Source organism: Aspergillus ambiguus, assembly GCF_047715705.1.
Source record: "Aspergillus ambiguus strain CBS 117.58 unplaced genomic scaffold BDV59scaffold_1, whole genome shotgun sequence".
Taxonomy (NCBI): Eukaryota; Fungi; Ascomycota; class Eurotiomycetes; order Eurotiales; family Aspergillaceae; genus Aspergillus; species Aspergillus ambiguus.
The window spans coordinates 75,264-95,133 of NW_027395514.1; the positions used below are offsets into that span (position 1 = coordinate 75,264).

The 19,870-nt window shown below is 54.1% G+C and overlaps 10 protein-coding genes across 10 annotated transcripts; 4 read left to right on the top strand and 6 right to left on the bottom strand.

The window, feature by feature from the left end:
* Positions 1-160: 160 nt before the first annotated feature.
* On the top strand, positions 161-2,303 carry BDV59DRAFT_245 (putative carboxylesterase). The gene is made up of 5 exons (XM_073696050.1): positions 161-525; positions 603-881; positions 932-1,107; positions 1,172-1,533; positions 1,592-2,303. Exons 1-5 carry the CDS (start codon positions 359-361, stop codon positions 2,210-2,212), a joined length of 1,605 nt encoding a protein of 534 aa, XP_073552856.1. The 5' UTR covers positions 161-358; the 3' UTR covers positions 2,213-2,303.
* Positions 2,304-4,505: 2,202 nt separating this feature from the next.
* Positions 4,506-6,269, top strand: BDV59DRAFT_197046 (putative carboxylesterase; the record flags this gene model as incomplete). Its single annotated transcript, XM_073692831.1, has 6 exons — positions 4,506-4,690; positions 4,743-4,912; positions 4,966-5,013; positions 5,063-5,244; positions 5,300-5,641; positions 5,691-6,269. The coding sequence occupies 6 exons, from the start codon at positions 4,506-4,508 to the stop codon at positions 6,267-6,269; spliced, it is 1,506 nt and encodes a 501-aa protein (XP_073552857.1).
* Positions 6,270-6,932: 663 nt separating this feature from the next.
* Positions 6,933-8,562, top strand: BDV59DRAFT_190031 (putative homogentisate 1,2-dioxygenase; the record flags this gene model as incomplete). Its single annotated transcript, XM_073691702.1, has 4 exons — positions 6,933-7,052; positions 7,103-7,125; positions 7,185-7,359; positions 7,414-8,562. 4 exons carry the CDS (start codon positions 6,933-6,935, stop codon positions 8,560-8,562), a joined length of 1,467 nt encoding a protein of 488 aa, XP_073552858.1.
* A 304-nt stretch (positions 8,563-8,866) lies between these two features.
* On the bottom strand, positions 8,867-9,918 carry fip1 (cleavage polyadenylation factor subunit FIP1; the record flags this gene model as incomplete). The annotated part of the gene is made up of 3 exons (XM_073691703.1): positions 8,867-9,611; positions 9,673-9,725; positions 9,778-9,918. 3 exons carry the CDS (start codon positions 9,916-9,918, stop codon positions 8,867-8,869), a joined length of 939 nt encoding a protein of 312 aa, XP_073552859.1.
* Positions 9,919-10,303: 385 nt separating this feature from the next.
* BDV59DRAFT_166208 (GroES family chaperonin) lies at positions 10,304-11,448 on the bottom strand. Its single transcript, XM_073687658.1, has 4 exons — positions 11,375-11,448; positions 10,989-11,213; positions 10,843-10,901; positions 10,304-10,790 (listed from the first exon to the last, which is right to left on the bottom strand). The coding sequence occupies exons 1-4, from the start codon at positions 11,375-11,377 to the stop codon at positions 10,766-10,768; spliced, it is 312 nt and encodes a 103-aa protein (XP_073552860.1). The 5' UTR covers positions 11,378-11,448; the 3' UTR covers positions 10,304-10,765.
* A 173-nt stretch (positions 11,449-11,621) lies between these two features.
* On the bottom strand, positions 11,622-12,859 carry BDV59DRAFT_190033 (TauD/TfdA dioxygenase family protein; the record flags this gene model as incomplete). The annotated part of the gene is made up of 2 exons (XM_073691704.1): positions 11,622-11,801; positions 11,855-12,859. The coding sequence occupies 2 exons, from the start codon at positions 12,857-12,859 to the stop codon at positions 11,622-11,624; spliced, it is 1,185 nt and encodes a 394-aa protein (XP_073552861.1).
* A 462-nt stretch (positions 12,860-13,321) lies between these two features.
* On the bottom strand, positions 13,322-14,682 carry BDV59DRAFT_166211 (WD40 repeat domain-containing protein). The gene is made up of 3 exons (XM_073687659.1): positions 14,592-14,682; positions 14,287-14,542; positions 13,322-14,207 (listed from the first exon to the last, which is right to left on the bottom strand). The coding sequence occupies exons 1-3, from the start codon at positions 14,599-14,601 to the stop codon at positions 13,406-13,408; spliced, it is 1,068 nt and encodes a 355-aa protein (XP_073552862.1). The 5' UTR covers positions 14,602-14,682; the 3' UTR covers positions 13,322-13,405.
* Positions 14,683-14,695: 13 nt separating this feature from the next.
* Positions 14,696-16,477, top strand: BDV59DRAFT_166212 (GTPase GPN2). Its single transcript, XM_073687660.1, has 4 exons — positions 14,696-15,102; positions 15,162-15,262; positions 15,333-16,187; positions 16,235-16,477. The coding sequence occupies exons 1-3, from the start codon at positions 14,814-14,816 to the stop codon at positions 15,993-15,995; spliced, it is 1,053 nt and encodes a 350-aa protein (XP_073552863.1). The 5' UTR covers positions 14,696-14,813; the 3' UTR covers positions 15,996-16,187; positions 16,235-16,477.
* BDV59DRAFT_166214 (uncharacterized protein) lies at positions 16,427-17,117 on the bottom strand. Its single transcript, XM_073687661.1, has 2 exons — positions 16,785-17,117; positions 16,427-16,609 (listed from the first exon to the last, which is right to left on the bottom strand). Exons 1-2 carry the CDS (start codon positions 16,991-16,993, stop codon positions 16,603-16,605), a joined length of 216 nt encoding a protein of 71 aa, XP_073552864.1. The 5' UTR covers positions 16,994-17,117; the 3' UTR covers positions 16,427-16,602.
* Positions 17,118-17,328: 211 nt separating this feature from the next.
* BDV59DRAFT_315 (putative ATP citrate lyase, subunit 1) lies at positions 17,329-19,688 on the bottom strand. The gene is made up of 3 exons (XM_073696174.1): positions 19,354-19,688; positions 17,885-19,287; positions 17,329-17,832 (listed from the first exon to the last, which is right to left on the bottom strand). The coding sequence occupies exons 1-3, from the start codon at positions 19,491-19,493 to the stop codon at positions 17,405-17,407; spliced, it is 1,971 nt and encodes a 656-aa protein (XP_073552865.1). The 5' UTR covers positions 19,494-19,688; the 3' UTR covers positions 17,329-17,404.
* Positions 19,689-19,870: the final 182 nt, after the last annotated feature.

Genomic DNA, 19,870 nt, shown 5'->3' on the forward strand with positions numbered 1-19,870 from the left:
CGTATCTACATCAACTGTACTAGCATTCGCAATACTTTGTAGGCGGGATCGACAACCGGTCCAATACATCTTGACGGGAAGAAGGTAGTTGGCCATGCCCGTGGGGCGGCAATTTCTAGCAACGCCGAATGACGGGGGTTTGTTGGTGATTTCGGAATAACCCCAAGACGAGATGCACTGAAAATCTGCCTGGATCTTCACCCTGATATTGGCAACTCTTCCGCATGCTCAGCCGGTAGACGGCTCTTTTTCTGACTAGTGATCGTTCGACCCCTCATGCCCCCCACATTGCCGTTTATAAACTCCCATCATCCCCCACATCCGATTGTATCTCCGGGTTTGGTCATTAGGAGTGAAAATGACGACGATTCTCCAAACGAAGCTGCTAGGTGATATCCGCGGCAAGAATGTCGACGGTGTAACCCATTATCTAGGGATTAAGTATGCTACTCTCAAGGACCGGTTCGCAGACGCCGAGCTGGTAGAGACACGTCAAGCCGGTGTCCTGGACGCCACAAAAGACGGGTAAGCACCCATGATAATGCAACATTTCCCTAGAGGGGCCACTTGTGTATTCAGTAGAGCCAACAATGTGATCCCAGGCCCACCGCCGTGTCCCCGCTGTTCGGATGCGACCTGGAGTTAAGTGCTATTCAACATACTCTCCCCAAGAAGGACCTCCCTCAATCCGATTTGGATTGCCTCAACTTGAACATATCTGTTCCACAAGGGACAACGGCGTTATCGAAACTTCCCGTTTTCCTTTTCATTCACGGCGGAGGATTTGTCCTCGGAGCGAACTCGTGGCCGCAGTTCGACTATACTCGTTTCGTCCAGTTGTCGACCGAGAAGAAGTTACCAATTGTAGCGGTCTCTATGAAGTAAGATATGGATCTCTTTGTATTGATCTATCTTTACTAAGAGATCTTAGTTATCGTCTTGGAGTATTTGGTTTCCTGACTTCCGATGAACTCCGTCAAGCTGGATATAAAGCCAACAACGGTCTCCGCGATCAAAAAGTGGCCATGGAATGGGTACAGAAGCATATTGAAGACTTCGGTGGTGATCCGGCGAATGTCACCCTCGCCGGGATGAGCGCTGGTGCTGGTACGTCATCCCAACCGATCAAACATGATCCGACGGAGGTGAGAGCTGACGTAAAAAACTAAAGCATCAGTAACGTACCATCTCAACTCCGAGAGAATCCTATTCAACCGTGCTATTGTGATGAGTGGCTCGTACTTTCTGATGCAGTGTCTCCCATATGACGTGCATGAGAAGAATTATCAGCAAGCCATTGCCGCGTTGGGACTGACGAATGCATCGCCCGATGAGAGGGTGAAGACGCTTCTCGAGATGCCCGGACAGGACCTGATCGGGAAACTACCCCCGTCCGTCCTGGCTGCCCCGGCAGTTGATGGAGATATGGTTTCCTCAGTAGGATCGTTCGCAGAGACGGCCGACAGAAGCTCCAGTGTTCCCAAGGGAAAGGAATGGTGTAAGGATCTGATGATTGGCGATGCACAGATGGATGTAAGAGCCAGGAAGGTTCTCTTCCCATCTCTGCACTAGCTAACTCTTCGATTTCTAGGCCAGTATTATGAGCATCCTGATGCCGAATGCCAAGTATGGATGCGCGAAGAAGTTCATCACAGCCATGAACACGGCTCTTTCATCGCACCCCAACATAGCCCAGGAGATGCTGAACAAATATGGACTGGCCGAAGACACCGAAGATGAACAGGCCTTCGCCGCTGTTCTCAACTACATCAATGACATCAGCTTTTTCGCTCCAGTGTTGACCTTCGCGCAAGGCTGGAGAGGCAATTCTTACGTATACTATTTCAACGAGGGTAACCCGTGGGATGGACCTTGGAAAGACCGAGCCGCTCACATCCTCGATCTTGCCTATCTCTTCCAGAACTTCCGGGAATTTATGACGCCCGCGCAGCAGAACGTCGCCACCGCATTCGCCGAGGACTTCTTCAAGTTCTGTCATGGAATCGCGCCTTGGCCTTCAGCTTCAGGTGGCGATATCGAAACAGGATTCAAAGCTAGATCATATGGGCCCAGTTCTGGAAGCCCAACCATGGGAGTGGTCAGTCAACCGTATGGCGGAGATACCCAACGGAGACAGACTCTGTTTGAATATCGTGAACAGGTCTCATTTGATGATCTTGCCCGGGTTTTAGCCCTTTTCCGGGATATGTGATGCTGTAACTATATCAACAATACCTTTGCCATTCAGGCGAGGCTTCTCTGACCATTAAATGCCTGCTCTATACTATAAAATGAAGATATCATACCAACTACTACCGAACCATGCGCTTCAACTTTTAGACTATGTATTTCGAACACAATTTATGATTTAACACCAATAAGACCGCTTGCACACAAGAACCCTTAGGTGATATCGATAGTCACCTCCTTCGTGCATGTTTCGCTGACTTTGAGCCTTTCTCCAGCATCACGTCGAAGCTCCGGGCGGTAGCGAGGGCACCTTATGCTCCATGAAACATTGCCGGAAACCATGTACCTCAGCCCCTGCAAATATTGTTTGACATTGCTCGAGTACCGACTATTGCTGTGGGCTATTAGTCTCGTGCTCTCCAGAAATTCCTGCTCGAGTTTCTTTGTTTGCTCCTTAACAATCTCCTTTGCCTCCACAACCCCAACATTTTTCCATTGCATATACAACCAGACTGCGTTCGTCATCGCTGTATTTACCCCCTTTTTCAATTGGAGGTATTCGGTGTCGAAGGAAAAATAGTCATTTTCAAGACCCAGAGCTGCATAGCACGGCCTGATAATTGGTGCTACTACAGCCTCTTCTTCTTGGGTCAGCGTCAGTCCCATCCCAAACCGCATCACTGTGTCCGTGAATCTGGCGTCCAGTCAGAAATGAACACACTCCAACATAGGGCAACTTGCACTGCTCCGACGTCCACTATCCGATACTCCAGATATTCATCTATGGTGTCAAAAGAGCCCTGTCTCTGTTTCTGCAGAGTTGTTTTTATCACAGCTGCATAGCAATCCTCGACAGATTGTGCGGCAAGCGGATCAATTGCCATGAGGTTTTCCATCATTTTTTTCTTTAAATGTTCGGTTGCGGCAACAAATGTCACGAGCGATTGTGTGTTATCCCCAAGGATGTGTTCACAGGTCGCGGCATCCACCTTGCGAGTTGGTCAGCCAGATATGTTGGTCTGCTTGGCTGGTTGGCATGTTAGCGCACCGTAGCCTCGTCCATCATCTCGATGAACCCATCGTACATGAAAGCAACTATGTAGCTGAATCAGTTGACTATGCATGAGTAATTAGCTAACCAGTATCCCACATTCGATTAGGTATGAGACCATCCAAAGCCTGTCTGGGCGACACAAGGGCAGAACCACAGCCCCGAAGTTCCCTTCATAAGGGTTGCAGCTCCCCCACCGGTCAACAGGCCCAATATAGTATTCCCAGTCTTCTCGAGCCTGGTAAGCTCCTTTATTTGATTTATCTTCATTCCGATGCCTGCGGAATTCGTATCCCTCCGCAAACCCACAGGTATCAACTGATAAATGATCAACGCGATAGGAAGTTCTATCGGCATCCATTTTTCGCAATGAGAGTTTTGGTCTAATACCTGAAGGAGGGCCAGGGAGGCCTTGCCTTTTATGACATGGCGTATAGACCCTCGCTTCCCGGATTTCTAGCATCTTGCATGTTTTGGTTCACACAGTGTGTACATTTAATGACGACTACTGTCAGCCGCCACTGATACGTCACCATATAATGTTAGCCTGGAAGACTTTTCATAGAATTTAGACGCTTATATCCGTTATTGGAAAACAGGCCAACGAAAGTTTTTATACTTCCGGATAGGCACGTAGAGCAAGTTTATTTCAGGATCTACCAGAAAGGCACGAACCTAAGACAACAGCAAACCAGTAGTTCCCCTGTATTGGACCATTCACAAGAAATTACCAACAATCGGTCTACTAAAACAAATCCGTGCCAGGATTGTTAAGGTTCTCATTGAATAGAAAACGAAACAAATGGATGCATCCGAGTTGATACTTCCGCTATCTAACACCATCACGCTTACAAATAAATACGAAAGGTTAAAACTGGCAGTAATTCATATCTTTTCATATATTATGCGAAGTTACATAGGTGCAGGCTATACGGAACGGACTATTGTGGAGCCGTAAATGGTGCGTTTACTGATCTGATAGAACACCGGGAAACCCCCTTGCCACCATCACCGAAGGATGTCAGGCACTCCTTAGTCGAACCATGCATAGAATGATGAAATCACATCCGGCATTCCCATCCGAGTGCCCTCAGCCTAAAACTTCATCTGGTGGATCTCCCCGCAGGAGCCCCACCGGCGCCCATGACCAGAAGGATGGCAACGGCTGGCAACATTGCCGATGAGTGCAAGAGAAGATGGACGTTCCCGATGGGGGAGGTCCTCCATTGTTCACAACATACACTTTCCACATCCATACACAAACATGTCGGCCCCCCAAGTGCAGCATGAAGGCCTCAGTGCCACGTTCAAGGGCACGCAGAAAGAATTCGAGGGAGCAGCAATTGATCAGTTCCTGGGAATCAAATACGCCAGTGTTCCTGCACGATTTGAGAGAGCTCAGCCTGTAGATGGGTTCGGTGGCGCGGTCGTGGATGCCTCTAAATACGGGTATAGACATCGGTGGTGCCTAAATGATCCGTATGTTAGCTAACGAAAGTAGACCCAGATGTCCTCAAGCTGATATTGACGTTCGTCATTTGTTGCGCATTCCTGAGGACTTTGAGCTCCCCAAGGAGCTGGAGGATGAGTTTGAGTGTTTAAACCTGGAGATCACTCGCCCATCCGGCGCGTCTATTAAAGGGCCTCTTCCGGTTCTGCTCTGGATTCACGGTATGGACTGATGCTCCGATAGTAGAAAGATCAGTCTAACGATCAGTCTACAGGTGGCTCGCAGATCGTCACTTTCTGCTCTGCGGCATCCAAAATTTGCGGTAAGACATATCCTCCATTCCACCGGGAAGACAGAACTAACAACCATAGACCCTACAAGGATTGTGGCCGACTCGATCAGGTCTGGGCAGCCCATTGTCTTTGTTTCCATAAATTACCGCCTGAACATCTTCAGCTTTGGAGATGGGAAAGAAAAGAACCTTGCCCTTAAGGACCAGCGACTTGGAATTGACTGGGTGCGCAAGAACATTGCGGCCTTCGGAGGTGATCCCGTGAGTGAACTGGATGCTACGAGGACGCTTTGTTTACCTATCTAACTATTATCAGGCGAATATCACGCTTTCCGGAGAAAGTGCTGGGGCAATTTACGTCCATGCCCATTTGATCACCGGCCCCCCCGTTAAGCGGGCCGTTATGGCATCGGGATCGCTCTATCTCTCGTCACCACTCCCCGTGGAAAAAGGCGACGCACTTATCGGTGTGTTGGAAACTAAGGTAAAGGAGCTCGGACAGCCTTCTCTCCGTGAATCAACAGTTCCCGCTCTTGTCCAAGCACTGAAGGACTGCAATGTGAATACCATGTGGATTCAAGAGGAAGACGAGCTTCAAAATTGGAGCACAAAGCCCGAGCAAGTTGAAGAAGTCATGATTGGCGATACGGAATATGAGGTGAGAAGGGATCCCTTCGACTGTCAGATTCCTTTGCTGACTACCTCAGTCCGTGATTTGGAGAAACGGAGTTGAGACGCTTGATGGACCAACGATTGCAGCCGCTTTTGATCAGAACCAGCAATGGGGCACGAAGATCCGCAAGATGTATCAGGTCGTGGCAGATCGTCCAACAGCTTGCAAGTTAGGTGCCTTGGATCTGGTTAACGATGTTCGTTACACCCTGCCTGTGGAGGTGGTGAGCGAGAAGCTACAGGCCGCCAACAAGCAGGTGTACAAGTATGTCGTTGACCAGCCAAACCCATGGCAACCATCGAGCGGGGCACACCATGCGGTTGACCTCCTCTTCCTCTTCGGCGGTGTTGACCTAGCGTTCAACGCCGCGGCTGAAGCCGTGGGCCAGGAAATGAGAACGCGTTGGATCAAGTTTGTGAACGGCAAGGCCCCTTGGACGATGGAGAAGCGGTTCGCATATGGACCCGTTGGAGAGTGTAAGGAAATCTCCGATGTCCAGTTTGCGGGACGCCGTCGCACCGAACATATGAAAGCCCTGAAAGAGGCTGGACCGGAGGTATATATGCCGATTGTGTTCGCATTGACGGCGGGGAAGATCAGCCTGTTGAATTAGATTGTAGATTGAGGAATTATGAACCAAGTACTTTGAATCAGTCACGAATGAATTGTTCTGCCACTGTATATCTCGTCCTAGTTGGGTTGGAGAGGCCTAAGGCTGTCAGGCCCCCAAACCAACTATACGGTATGTGGGGATCTTGCATGACCAACCTCAACTTCACCTCTTCCTATACTCACTACTCACCATTTCCCTTCTTCCTTTCACTCTCGGCAATTCTTCCCCGTTGCAATTCCCGGTCCTCATCATCTACCTCCACGGCCGCTGGAACTCCCCACCGTTACTCAGTTCTGACTCATGTGGGGTCACCCATAAACCAGCTGCGAGTTCTCCACGTTGGATCTCCTTCTCCAGAATCCACTCGGCAAAGGAGCTCCTCCCCGACATGCCGACAACTATACGTCTGGCTGGATGCTAACACTGGCCCCTGGCCCTCACGCGTAACCAGACACGAGGTCAGGTGGCGGGATTCCCGGAAGATGCTAATAAGCCGTTCCATTAGCGGCTTGAACCGTCTTGATAATATCTTGATAATGGTGCCAACATATGGTCTGACCCCACAGGCTGGAGTATATGAGGCCTGCCACTGCCAGGGGTGATAGAAGCCAGAACCGTCACATTCTTCCTCTATCACCACTCTATCTAATCTTCATTACCACCATGGGTTCCGCAGGCACACTCTCTGACCCCCTGGAGTATCAGAAGATCTTCCACTGGGCAGAAACACAGAAGGACGCCACTATCCCATCCTTCGCGACCAGACGCAATGATCCTTATGAGGTATGACCCCGGCCTGACTCCTGACCTGTTCCAATGCTAACTGCCCATAGTACCAAGCCGGATTCGGCAATGCGTATGTAACCACCTTCTCTACATCCAGCGATTCAACTGGCTGATGTAGTATATCTACAGCTTTGTTTCCGAGGCTGTTCCAGGCACCATTCCACAGGGCCAGAACAGTCCTCGCTGTGTGCGCTTTGGACTGTACGCAGAACAACTCACGGCAACGGCATTCGTTGCTCCCAGACATGCCAACAAAAAGGCATGGCTGTACCGGGCTCGTCCCGCTGTTGCGCACCAGGGCTTCGTACGTCAGAACTCTCGATGCACAATCACACCACACCCACTGACAAACGAATAGACCGAGCTCCCCGATAACAAGGACACCGAGTCTAACTTCCTCCCACTGAACCCTCGAGTTCACGTCTCCCCGACGCAGCTCGCCTGGCACCCTTTTGACATCCCCAGCTCAGGTGAAGTTGATTTCGTCGCCGGACTCAAGACGGTGGCGGGCTCCGGTGATCCGACCCTCCGCGAGGGCCTGGCCACACACGTCTACACGGCGAATGTCAGCATGACGAAGAAAGCGTTTGTCAACTCCGACGGCGAATTCCTCATCGTGCCGCAGCAGGGTGCCCTGGACATCCAGACGGAGTTTGGTCCGCTGTACGTCCAGCCCGGCGAGATTGTCATCATCCAGCGCGGGCTGCGCTTCCGCGTGGAGCTCCCCGACGGCCCATCTCGCGGTTACATCCTCGAGGTCTGGGGCACCTGCTTTGAACTCCCCGAGCTGGGGCCTCTCGGGGCGAACGGCCTTGCCAACGCCCGGGACTTCCTCTCCCCCGTGGCCCAGTATGAGATCAAGCAGGAACCGTGGGAGATCGTGTACAAACTTGGCGGGAAGTTCTTCCGGAGCACGCAGAACCACAGCCCCTTCGACGTCGTCGCCTGGCACGGCAACTACGTCCCGTACAAGTACGACCTGACCAAGTTCGTCAACGTCGGCTCCATCTCCGTCGATCACATTGATCCCTCCATCTTCTGCGTGCTCACGGCCAAGTCGCGCGATCTCAATGCCCCTCTGGCCGACTTCCTCATTTTCTCCCCCCGGTGGGATGTCGCGTCCCACACCTACCGCCCGCCCTACTACCACCGCAACGTCGCCTCCGAGCTGATGGGCCTGATCTACGGCGAGTACGGCGGTCGCTCCGATGACTTCAAGCCCGGCAGTATCTCGTTCGAGTGCGGCATGGTGCCCCACGGCGTTGCCTATGAGGAATTCAAGGCCGCCAGCGAGAACCCCCCGCCGGTCATGCAGATCTCCCAGGCCTCGATCGCGTTCATGTTCGAGTCTTCCCGGCCGTTCACCATCACCGATTACGCGTGGAACAGCACCAAGAAGCATGAGCACGAGCCCAAGATGTGGGATAGTCTGGTGGACAACTTCTCCAAACACGCAAAGGAAGTCGAGGAATTGTTGTCTAAGAAGGCCCAGGGGTTGAAGGTTTAAGATTTTGCATAGCTGTCTGATTTTCTGCAAGCGCCTTGTATGTCAATAGTATGTTCCTCCCTGCGGGGACTTTTAGTCATGAATGATGATCAAATTTGGATCTTTCGAATAAGATCTATCGTCTTTGACATAGAGTTGAACCCTGGGTTCCGGGATAACTGGCAGTAAGATGCTGTGATATTCCCGCTCTACATCAAGATCCATATACTTTTATTCAAGTGATGCATTCCCGGTAGTAAACTCCATCAGACCGAACCCATCCAGTATACAAGAAACATGATGACCGAACCCGAAGCCTACGGCTCTACCATCTCCGCCCACGGCCTCTTCCACCGCCAAATCCGCCACCATATCCACCCCCTTGGGCGCCAAACTGACCCTGCTGTCCGCCGCCTGCGCCGGATTGGTTGGGCATCATGGCCTGGGCGTGGTTCATAAACGACATCGGGTCCATGGAAGACGGATCCAGGCCCTGCGCCATCATGCTGGTGAGCATGGTCTGCATCATCTCCGGGTTCATGTCGGGCATGCCTGGCATACCGGGCATGGGGGGTGGCGCAGGAGCACCACCGGGCCCGGGCTGGGGTCCCCCGGGCATGGGAAAGCCCATGGTCAGGAAATTCTGCATGTCTTCGAGCTGTTTCTTCTGGTCGCCGATCTCCTTGCGCAGCTCCTGCTGTTTTATCACGTAGCTTGCCCAGGTGAACTCGTCAAACCCGTAGTTGAAGTAGTCCGAGATGTCCGTCCCAGGCCGTCGCCAGGGTTTGTCGTCGTCGGGGAAGTCCGCGTCCAGATCCGTCGACATGATCGGTTTGCCCGTCGCGGGATGGATCGGGTTGGCGTTGACGTCGATCGTCGACGCGTGCACGGGTGGATAGGAGGAGCCCGGCTTTTGTGTTTGGGGGACGGCTGGCCGCGCGCTGGCCGGCACGGGCGTTGCGGTTTCGATCTTCGGCGTTGCGGACGGCGTGATTGATTTGGATACCTGGGAATCTACTGATGACGGCCGTTGCGACTCCGCGCGGAGGTCGGCACGACGGGGATGAGGGCTGTGCCGGTGTTAGTCAACGGCATGGTGGTGATGAGATGAGATGCGATGTCGAGTCTTACACTTCTGGGGGAGGCGCATCGGGCGGTGCTTCGGTGATGATATTAAAATCGTCCTGGATTTGTTAGGATCGGCACGCAGACGGTGGGATTCCATTGCACGCGTACATCATCATCTTCCTCGACTTCGACTTCTTCCTCCTCGACGTCGTCTGCTGTCTGCGATTGCACGTTGGACGGAGGGTTCTGCTGCTGAGCGGCCGGGACTGTGTCCACGGGGTCGTAGAAATCATCCTCGTCTTCCTGCATGGTGAACGGGGTGTCTGGGGAGGGGAATCAAAAGGATGGCAGGGACAAGAAAGAGAAGAGGCCGCAAAGCGACTATCACGAAGTCTGTTGACCGCCCGAGAGTCCGCTTTCCTTGGTAGAATCAGACTACAGTTTTATTCTGATATATCGAGTATACAGATAAAGTAAGTAAACTGTGCAAATTAATTCTTCATTATATTGAATAAATCATGACCAACATCGGGCATATCCCCGTATACTCTAGTTATATCTACAGTTCAGTACTGATTCTGCCGGCAGAAGAAACCACTGAGTTGATGCGGCCAAACAGCTTGAGCACGGACCAATGTACAGTAACAATTGAGCGAAGTAGAGGTTCAGAGAAGGTAGGAATTGAACGACTTAGCTGAGATGATGTGGAGGATGAGGTTAATGATCATACGAGGGGCACGTATCATGGATGAGTGGATGATCAAGAGACTAGGAATTATGTCTGGATTCCACTTATTAAATGAGAACGAGAATGAATAGGTGGAATGGAAGTCATTTAAATAAACCTTGGCTTCTTTACTATCCATGGATGCTTTCGCATTGAGCCTATACGTCAAAGCAGAAGCCCAGCCAGATTAGATTTGTGATCTTGTGGAAGAACGAGGCAGAGCGGAGATTAGATGATGGCGGCCTTGCTATTTAAAAGTACATCGAGTGATATGCAAAAGAAAATCATTTCACGCTTCAACTCATGATGACGTGTGGGATGGATGGAGGTATGGTATAGTACAGATCTTCGACTCGGGCATTTCGGCACGAGATGCGAAGGACGAAGGACAAAATCAAGCGCGATTCGGCGTCAGACCCATGGTCTCCTTTACTCGTTGATCTTGGCGAGGATCCTGTGCGGGTTAGATATGTTCGGCTGATTTCTCGGTCGACCGGAGAACTTACTCAGAGTCACGGAAGAGAGTGTACTCTTCCTCACCGACCTTGACGGCGCTACCACCGAACTAGAACGATATCCGTCAGCAACAGTCCCTTCTACTGTCCGACCCGGTCGCCCATCGGAACGACACGGAACCCAAAGAGTAACGTACCTGGGGGATCAGGACGCGGTCACCGGGGGCAACGCTCATGGGGAGTCTGGAGCCATTGCGGTCGACGGCACCAGGGCCAACGGCGAGAACCTTGGCCTCGTTCTGCTCCTTGACGCTGCTCTCAGGGAGGAAGATACCGGAGGCGGTCTTGGGCTCGGGCTTGACGCGCTGGACCAGGACGCGGTCAAGGAGGGGAGCCAGGTTCTTGATGTTGCGGAGGAAAGACTGTACGGGAGGAATTGAGATGTTAGCCGGAGTTGGCCGGGGGTGGTTGAGTCAATGGCTGGGGGGGAACTGGGGAGAGCTTGGAGATGGATGACGAAGCCGGACGGGAGGACACCACGGGGGGGATGAACATGGGATGCAGGGGACATTGGAAGACTTACCATGTTGACGATGAGGAGAGTCTGGAGAAGAAGAAAGATGGACGGGGTGAGGAAGGGAGAACGTGAAGGGGTGGGGAGGACGGGAAGAAAAGAGAAGAGGAAGAAGAAACGGAGTTGAAGATGACGAGAAATTTCCAGAATGCCAAGACCGGCTGCTCTTCTGCCGAGGACCCCGGATTTACTCTCCCATTCTTATTTTTATAGATCCTAGTATGCCTATCTTACTCTGTAATTATGTATTTAGGTATCAATCATTGTAGTTCGACTGTCGCGATCCGTCCTTATCCACCACCGGCAAATTATACAACGCTATGTGCTCTTCTTCCTGCGATCTGCCCTCCGCATCGAGGAATGGCCGCTCAGCATGGCATGCAACCCGGACCGCATGTCGTCGGTGTGGACTAAATCCATAGGAAGCAGAATGGTTCTATCTGACAGTTAGCTGGGTCAGCTCAAATGTCAGCCTGCGCATCGGCTTACCGTCGTCCGATTGTCCCAAATCGCTACATCATTCTTGCGCCATTGAAACCGTGCATGGGCCTCCTGTGTGGTTGCAACCACCTCGGTGAGATACCGGATGATGGCGTCGCTTTCGGTCTTCGGGATCCCGACTATCTTCGTCACAAATCCCGGGTTGAAGAACAGACTGTTCCAGCCCGTCACCGGGTTGGTCCGAATGAGAGGATGCTCTGTGGTGACAGGCTCTCGACGGACGGGACGGCCCAGCGCCCGCGAGTCCGACGCCTGCATGTCTGCTGAATGCAGAGCCGTCAGACCCTTCAGATACGTCTGCATGTGACTAGACAGCGCGTCGTATGCTGCGTACTGAGATGCCCAGAGAGTGTCGCCGCCGCCACCCCGAGGTGGACCCGTCAGCAGCTTCAGCGAGGTGTAGGAGGGAGGCTGAATTTCGTATGTCACGTCCGAATGCCAGAGAAAGCTGGGGGTGAACAGCGCCCGCTGGTCACTCGAGTTGTCGCCCGAGTAGACCACGTGCACGTCCTCCAGTCCGGGCTTTCGCGGGACAGCCGTCGTGGCATGTCTGTGGAGTTTCCCCAGATGTTGACCCAATTCCCTCTGGGCTTCGATGTCGAAGTCTTCCTGGTCCCGGAAGAACACGACCCCGCGGACGGCGACTAAGCGTGCCAGGTCATCCTTCTGCGAATCGCTCAGCTGGGTTAGATTGATGCCGTGGATCTCGGTCCCAATCTTGGGATTGTAGTCGAAGACATCGGTGGCGTCTTGGAGCAGTCGGCGGAATTTGGGATCACCATGGAGACCCCTGTCTTCGTAGGGCGTCTCTTCTAGCGGGTCCCAATGGATGTCTGGGAAGGTAGGTAGGAGGTCACTGTGAGGGTAATCTTTATGGGTTTCGACCACCGTCCGCCCAGGTTTGTACTGGAACTTGTTGTCATTGCGGGCTTCGTTCTTGGAATTGAAGCGTGGCGAGGTAGCCAAGGTCAAGTCCTCCAGCGAAGGAGCCATTGTGAGACACGAAGTCAATGTGAGCAGAAATCCCAAGTAGGACTTTTCGGTGGACTGAAAGAGACGATTTGCACTTGCAATTGAGCTTAGAGGACTGACTCTGCCAGGCGACAGGCTTATATAGTTCATGTAAGCTGGCGTTGAGTAAGGGATGCTCTCAGCTCAAGACTCATACATAGTAGATAGCCCATGACGCATCGTGGCGATCCCAGCGATGGCACCATCGCGGTTGAAAATCACCCAAGAATGCAGTCTTGACTCTTGATCCGACACATCCATCGCGGCGTTAGTGGTCGATCCGGAGTTGGATCTGGGGGTGGGTCTCCCGATGAGGTGCGAGCACGCCATACCGTCATTCTAAGCATGGCCTATACAAGAATAGATAGACCTGTAGAGATGAATAATGAAGCTAGGAGTCACCTTGCCAACGTATGAAGAGCTGGTAGTGAAATGCTTCACCCCGTAGAGTAGAGAAGTACACGGAACAGCGCCAATGACATTAAGACCGTCCATTCATAATATAGAATATCATCATACAGCTTCATTTTATTTCGCCCCCTTCCCCTTGGCCTCCGTCTCGCCCAACTCACGCACAAAGATCTTCACCGTACCCTCCACCACATCTTCCCTGCCATCCTCAAAGCCCGGACTCACCGCAATCGCCAAATACTTCCCATTCCCGCTGAAGTCCACCGCCGCAATGCTAGCCGGATACTTCTGGTACTGCCGGATCCTCCGCTTCGCAATGCCATCCCACAGCGCTACCACTCCGTCTCCACCGCCGGACGCAAACGTGCCATGCACGGGATGGAACGAGAGCGAGTTGACCGGGTACACCACGTCCACGTCGTCGGCGGTCTGCCGGTGGCATTTGAAGGCGTACTTGCGGGCCTGCGACTCGGGCGACGGGTCGAACCACTCGACCGCCACACGGCCCTCGATGCTCGACGAGGCGTAGCCCGCATCGTCCGGCATACACGCCACGCTGCGCGTCATGAACTTCAGACTGCTCTCGCGCCGCTGCCACGGCTCCACCTCGACCCGGTTCGGTAGCCCGCTGCCGCCCGACTGCGCCGTGAGGAGCGCCAGTGCCTTCAAGTCGTAGATGTGGAGTGCCCGCGACGCCATGGCCACGACGAGCTTGGTCGCCGTCAGGGACATGGAGAACGGTTTCGACGGCAGCGGGATGATCGCGGGCTCCGGGTCGGAGCCGTCCGCGCGGTGCACGTGCAGCGTTGAGTCCCACGACGCCGATATCACGAGTTGGTGTTCCTTGCTGTAGACAATGTTGCGGACGCCGGCGTCGTGGCTGCTCAGCACGGTTTGCGTCGACGACGCCACGTCAATCCTACGTGGGTTAGTTTGGTGTTTCTGCTAGCGGGCAGATGGGATGCATGGATGGGCGTCCCCCGTAGGAATCGACGTACTTTCTCACATCCCAGTCCAGCCCGGCTGTGTAGATCTCATCCTCTGTTGCGCCGAAGCACACGTCGAGGACCGGCGCGCGATGCTCGAACTTCCGTAGGAGCTTCCCCTCGCCGATGTGGCCGTTCTCGTCGCGCAGCTCGTACAGATAGACATTCTTGTCCCAGGAGGATACGACGAGTCGTGTGGAATCGGGGTCGGGAGAGAACTTCAAGGCGGAAATGGCATCCGACGGCGGAGAGGCCACGGTGACTTGATCTGGGCCAATGAGTAGAATTCAAACGAGTCGGGGAGGGAGGACACCTACTGGACGCCATGTCGGAGGGGAGCAGAGACGACGGCGATAGTAGCGATGGTGTTGATCGCTCGTCATCGACCGAAGCTTGTCTTGAGATCGTTTTCTGCCGCCCTCCACCGCCATCTCAAAATATCCTCCCCGCCGTCTTCCATCGCAACATCGACAGCCCCGCCGCGCGAATCTGCACATCGTCTAGTCTTGTGATTGTGACCTCTTGAGGGTGTTACAGCCATGCCCTTCGCGCAGCTGGTTATCGGCCCACCCGGCGCAGGCAAGTCCACCTACTGCAATGGCATGCATCAGTTTCTCGGAGCCATCGGCCGCAAATGCTCCATTGTGAACCTGGACCCTGCAAATGACAAGACGTCGTATCCGTGTGCGCTGGACGTCCGCGATCTTGTGACGCTTGAGGAGGTGATGAGCGAGGACCACCTGGGCCCGAACGGGGGCATCCTGTATGCGCTGGAAGAGCTGGAGGAGAACTTCGACTGGTTGGAGGAGGGGCTGAAGGAGCTCGGAGGTCGGGACATACATCCTACATCCCTGCTGGCTGCGTTGAGCTGTACTGACTGGCTGTAGATGACTACGTGCTGTTCGACTGTCCGGGACAGGTAGAGATCTTCACGCATCATTCATCGTTACGGAACATCTTCTTCAAGCTGCAGAAGATGGGCTATAGAGTACGTCATTCTCGACCGGGATGGTTTGTTTGTCATGAACGTGAGGATCTAACGACACTCCCTACTCCAGCTAATCGTAATCCACCTGATCGACTCCTACAACCTCACGCTCCCCTCGATGTACATCTCCGCTCTTCTCCTCTCCCTCCGCGCCATGCTCCAGATGGACCTCCCGCACCTGAACGTGCTCACCAAGATCGACAACCTCTCCAACTACGCCCCGCTCCCATTCAACCTCGACTTCTACACAGAGGTGCAAGACCTCTCATACCTGCTGCCACATCTCGAGGCGGAGTCCTCGCGGCTCTCGCACGACAAGTTCGGCGCGTTGAACAACGCCATCGTCGACCTCGTCGAGGAGTTCGGCCTCGTGGCCTTCGAGACGCTGGCCGTGGAGGACAAGAAAAGCATGATGAATCTCCTGCGGGTGATCGACCGGGCGAGTGGGTACGTCTTTGGGCCGGCGGAGGGTGCCAACGATACCATCTGGCAGGTGGCCGTGCGGGAGGGTCTCGGCACGATGGACGTGCGTGACGTGCAGGAACGGTGGCTCGACAACAAAGACGAGTATGACGAGCTGGAGCGGCAGGAACTGGAGGTCGAAGCCAAGGCCATGCAAGAGGCCACGAAGGCGGAGACCAACGCTGATAACGACGACGACGACGAATACGAACAGAACTTTCGCCGGGGCGTGATGCCTGATAGCGGGGTGAAGGTTGTTCGCAGATCATGATAATATCGTACATTGACGATTGTATAATAGGATAATGCATTTAGCAATAAACAACGGCTGGTCTTATGCCGGACCATGCAGTATACCTCATAGGTATACGTATAACCGGATGCTGACGGTCACGGAAGAACACTGTAGCCCATCCCGACGGACCACAGCGTCACATCTGCACAACAGCGCCAGATGCAGCCGCTAGACAATATCAGTATAGATCAGAACCAAGATCCGACGAGGCATACCGCGAGACGACTCAGGCGCAACAAGGGCCCATAGCCCCAACCGGCCAACCCGGCGAGCTCAATCCACCAACAAGGCAGATCAGATCCTTCAAGACCGACAGGTCCGAAGAGAGAATAACGTTGACAGGCAGAATCACCCATCACCTCTCAATCCTCCCCGTCACTCTCCATCTCAACATCCTCCTCCCCATCCACGCCATCACCACCCTCCACCACCCCCTCAACATCCCCCACGATCCCCCCAAGAACCCCCATCTCCTCGACCCCGCGCATGCGCACAATCTCGTGTCTCGCCCTCCGAATCGCCTCCTCCTCCGCCTTCCGTATCGTCCCAGAAACCCTCACTACGCGAAACACACATGCCCGCGTCAACGCCGGCGGCGCACCGCCCCGGCCGCCCCCGCCCCCGCCCAGCTCCGGCACCTGCCCCATACACGCCAGCGCCGTCCACACCAGCCGGTACGACGCCCGCGGACATCGGATGATCGCCGTCGACGTCGCCGGCGACAGGTACTTCACGCTCACGCCGCCGGCGCCGACCCCGCCTAGCCGGCCGATGCCCCAGTCGCCGAACAGCGAGGATACCTCGTCGCGGACGAGCTTGGCGAGGAGACTCGGGGTGAGGGCGTTGGAGGTCGGCGCGTGGATCTGCAGGTGTGGTGGGTGTGGATGTGACGGTTTGTTCTGTGCGCCGGTTGATGCAGTCGGTGACGGGTAGAGGATATCCACGAGGAGGTATCGGTGTTTGAGACGGACCATTTTGGCGGTAGTAGTGGTGGTGTTAGTGGTGGTTGGGAGAGTAGCTGTATTGTTGGAGTTGAGAAGATTTGGGTCGGATGAGCCACGTGACCATATTGTTGCTCACGATTCTACGTACAAGGACACACACTATGGATAGGCATAATACACCGTATGGAGCATTCGAAACCGATCGACTACAGAGTACTTGGATACTTCTTGAATTTAAGGCCTTCGTCCTCGTAGATTCATCAACCTTTCATGCCACATGTGCACACTAAAATATAAAAAAAAAATTAAACAAATGCAACGCATGCCATCATAACTCCTCGTCAACAAATGACGGATCTTTTAAAATTCCCAGGATCCCTGGCCACTTTCGTAACAAGAGAAGAAAAGAGAAAACGGAAAGTATTAATAGTAAGGTGAAAATTAGAGGTTGACCTCCACGCGGCCCTCGGAGCCACCCTTCTGGAGGGCGGGGAGCAGGTAGGTGATGTCATCCCAGGGGTGTCTGTACAGACCAGTGCGCAGACGCTTCTGATCGAGGTAGTGGGCAATGAGACCGATGCTGCGGCCCAGGACGAAGAGACCGTTGAGGACACCCATGCGCATGTAGTCCTCGACCTCCTCGGGGGAGAAGGCACCGCAGTGGCGCATGAGGTCGACGAAGCAGACAGCCACGCAGCCGTCCACGTTCAGGATCAGGTTGTCTTTCTTGGAGGTGGTGACGGTCTCCACGGCGAGGGCGTAGTCGAGCAGCTTGGTGCTGGGGAAGTGCTTCTTGACGAACTCCTTGACCAGCTCGACACGGAGATCAGGGTTGTTCCGGGACTTGATACGGTGGCCAATACCGGGGACTATGCAGGTTAGCAGATGCAGGTAGAGGAGCGAACGGGGATTAACACATACTCAGCTTGTTCTCCTTTCTCATGCCGTCGACAAAGTCACGGGGGCTGAGACCCTTGTCGAAGGCCTTGGTGAACTCCTCGGCGGCACCGTCGAGAGCACCACCGAAACGGGAACCAATGGTCAGCAGACCGGAGACCAGGGCGCTGATCAGGTCCTTGCCGGCACGGGTCGTGATGATGGTGTTCATGGCACCAGACACAGCGGGACCGTGGTCGGCCGTGAGCATGAGAACCATCTCAAGGAACTTGCTGGCGTAGCGGGGGAGACGGCGGCGGAACCACAGCAGGGACATGACACCACCGATGCCGATGTCCTCCTTGAAGACATCGGAGATGGGCATACCAGCGTACAGGAGCTCCTGGCCACGGTCGTCACTGATGGTGGAGATGAAGGCGGCGGGCTTCCGGACGAGACCCAGCTCCTGGGCCCAGGAGTAGTCAATGGGGATCTTGGGCACGACAGGCTCGGGCTGGGGCTGGATGACACCCTTCTTGACCTGGTCCTGGTACACCTGCTGGAGGAGCTGGGGCAGGTCCTCGAAGGTGTCGGGGACGTGGATGCCGGCCTCCCGCATGGCCTTGTTCTTGGCAACGGCGGTCTCCAGGTCGGAGTTGGCGGAGGCACCGGCGTGACCGAACTGGACCTCGGTCTTGAACATGCTGGCGCAGGTACCGATGGCCCAGGCGACGACAGGCTTGTTAATCGTGCCGTTCTTGACGGCCTCGATGACGCGGTACTCCTCGACACCGCCGACCTCACCGAGGAGGAGGAGGATCTTGCACTCCGGCTCGGCCTGGTAGCGGAGCAGGTGGTCAATGAAGGTGGTACCGGGGTAACGGTCACCACCAATGGCGATACCCTCGTAGACACCGTCGGTGGTCTGAGAGATGATGTTGTTCAGTTCGTTGGACATACCGCCGGACTTGGAGACGTAGCCGACGGAGCCCTTGCGGTAGAGCTTAGAGGCGACGATGTTGTCCATCATACCACCAGTGTTACCGATCTTGAAGGCACCAGGCTTGATACCACCGACGGTGGCAGGACCGATGATGGTGATGCCTTTCTCCTTGGCGGTGACCATGATCTCACGAGCGCGTCTCTCGGGGACACCCTCGGCGATGATGGCAATGGCCTTGATCTGGGGGCACTGCATGAGCTCCATGGTAGAGCTGTAGACGGAACGGGAGGAGGCGAAGTTGACGACGGTGTCGACATCAGGGTGCTTGGCCATGGCCTTGGAGACATCCTGGTAGACGGGAAGAAGGGTCTCACTGGTACCCCAGTACATCTTGCTGACGAACTGACCGCCGAAGGTGTAGATGATACCGGCGACGGAGGGAGTGGACCGCTTGCAGATGAAGTCAAAGTCCAGCATACCCTGGACGGCTCTGGGCTGCATACCACTGGGGAGTGTTAGTATGAGCATTGAGCATGGGACCTTGAGGGGAATTGGATTGGGAGGAGCTTACTATACGAAGCATCGTGTCTTGTTGTGGAAGAGGGCGTGGGAGAGAGGAGAGCGGACACGGCTGGGAGGGTCGAAACGAGTGATGTTGTCGTTGGCCGAGCCGCCATTGGCGGTGTTGACCAGAGGAGCAGAAGCAGGCATGGTGAAGCTCCAGTAGAGGAATGATGTAGGGAGGAGAGAGGTGGGGAGAGGAAGAAGAGAAAAGAGAAGAGGGAGGAGGAGGAGGAAGAAGAAGAATAAGAAGATGGGGAAGGATGGAGAGGAGGAGAAGTTGAGAAGTTGAGGAGGGAGAGAAAGGGGGCGTAAGAAAAATAAAATAATCAAGAAAATGAATACACGGAGGGAGCAAATCCAACGATATCGGTTGATGATCGGAGGTGAAGGAGTGGGATGGAGAGTACCGTGTATCGATCAGACTGGGTGGGGAAGTGTATTACGGTATGGATACCGTAGGCGGTGTTGACAGAGGTACCTACATTCTAGAATATTTACTCCGGAGTATAGGATGATATTATGGT

Coding starts and splice junctions, on each gene's coding strand:
- BDV59DRAFT_245 (XM_073696050.1), top strand. CDS start 359: ATGACGACGATTCTCCAAACGAAGCTGCTAGGTGATATCCGCGGCAAG. Junction 882..931: donor ATTGTAGCGGTCTCTATGAA/GTAAGATATGGA, acceptor AAGAGATCTTAG/TTATCGTCTTGGAGTATTTG. Junction 1,534..1,591: donor TTGGCGATGCACAGATGGAT/GTAAGAGCCAGG, acceptor TTCGATTTCTAG/GCCAGTATTATGAGCATCCT.
- BDV59DRAFT_166208 (XM_073687658.1), bottom strand. Junction 10,902..10,988: donor ACCGCGTCCTGATCCCCCAG/GTACGTTACTCT, acceptor ATATCGTTCTAG/TTCGGTGGTAGCGCCGTCAA. Junction 10,791..10,842: donor ACTCTCTTCCGTGACTCTGA/GTAAGTTCTCCG, acceptor TAACCCGCACAG/GATCCTCGCCAAGATCAACG.
- BDV59DRAFT_166211 (XM_073687659.1), bottom strand. Junction 14,208..14,286: donor CTGGACTGGGATGTGAGAAA/GTACGTCGATTC, acceptor TAACCCACGTAG/GATTGACGTGGCGTCGTCGA.
- BDV59DRAFT_166212 (XM_073687660.1), top strand. CDS start 14,814: ATGCCCTTCGCGCAGCTGGTTATCGGCCCACCCGGCGCAGGCAAGTCC. Junction 15,103..15,161: donor GGGGCTGAAGGAGCTCGGAG/GTCGGGACATAC, acceptor GACTGGCTGTAG/ATGACTACGTGCTGTTCGAC. Junction 15,263..15,332: donor TGCAGAAGATGGGCTATAGA/GTACGTCATTCT, acceptor TCCCTACTCCAG/CTAATCGTAATCCACCTGAT.
- BDV59DRAFT_166214 (XM_073687661.1), bottom strand. CDS start 16,993: ATGGTCCGTCTCAAACACCGATACCTCCTCGTGGATATCCTCTACCCG.
- BDV59DRAFT_315 (XM_073696174.1), bottom strand. CDS start 19,493: ATGCCTGCTTCTGCTCCTCTGGTCAACACCGCCAATGGCGGCTCGGCC. Junction 19,288..19,353: donor AAGACACGATGCTTCGTATA/GTAAGCTCCTCC, acceptor AACACTCCCCAG/TGGTATGCAGCCCAGAGCCG. Junction 17,833..17,884: donor GAGAAAGGAGAACAAGCTGA/GTATGTGTTAAT, acceptor TAACCTGCATAG/TCCCCGGTATTGGCCACCGT.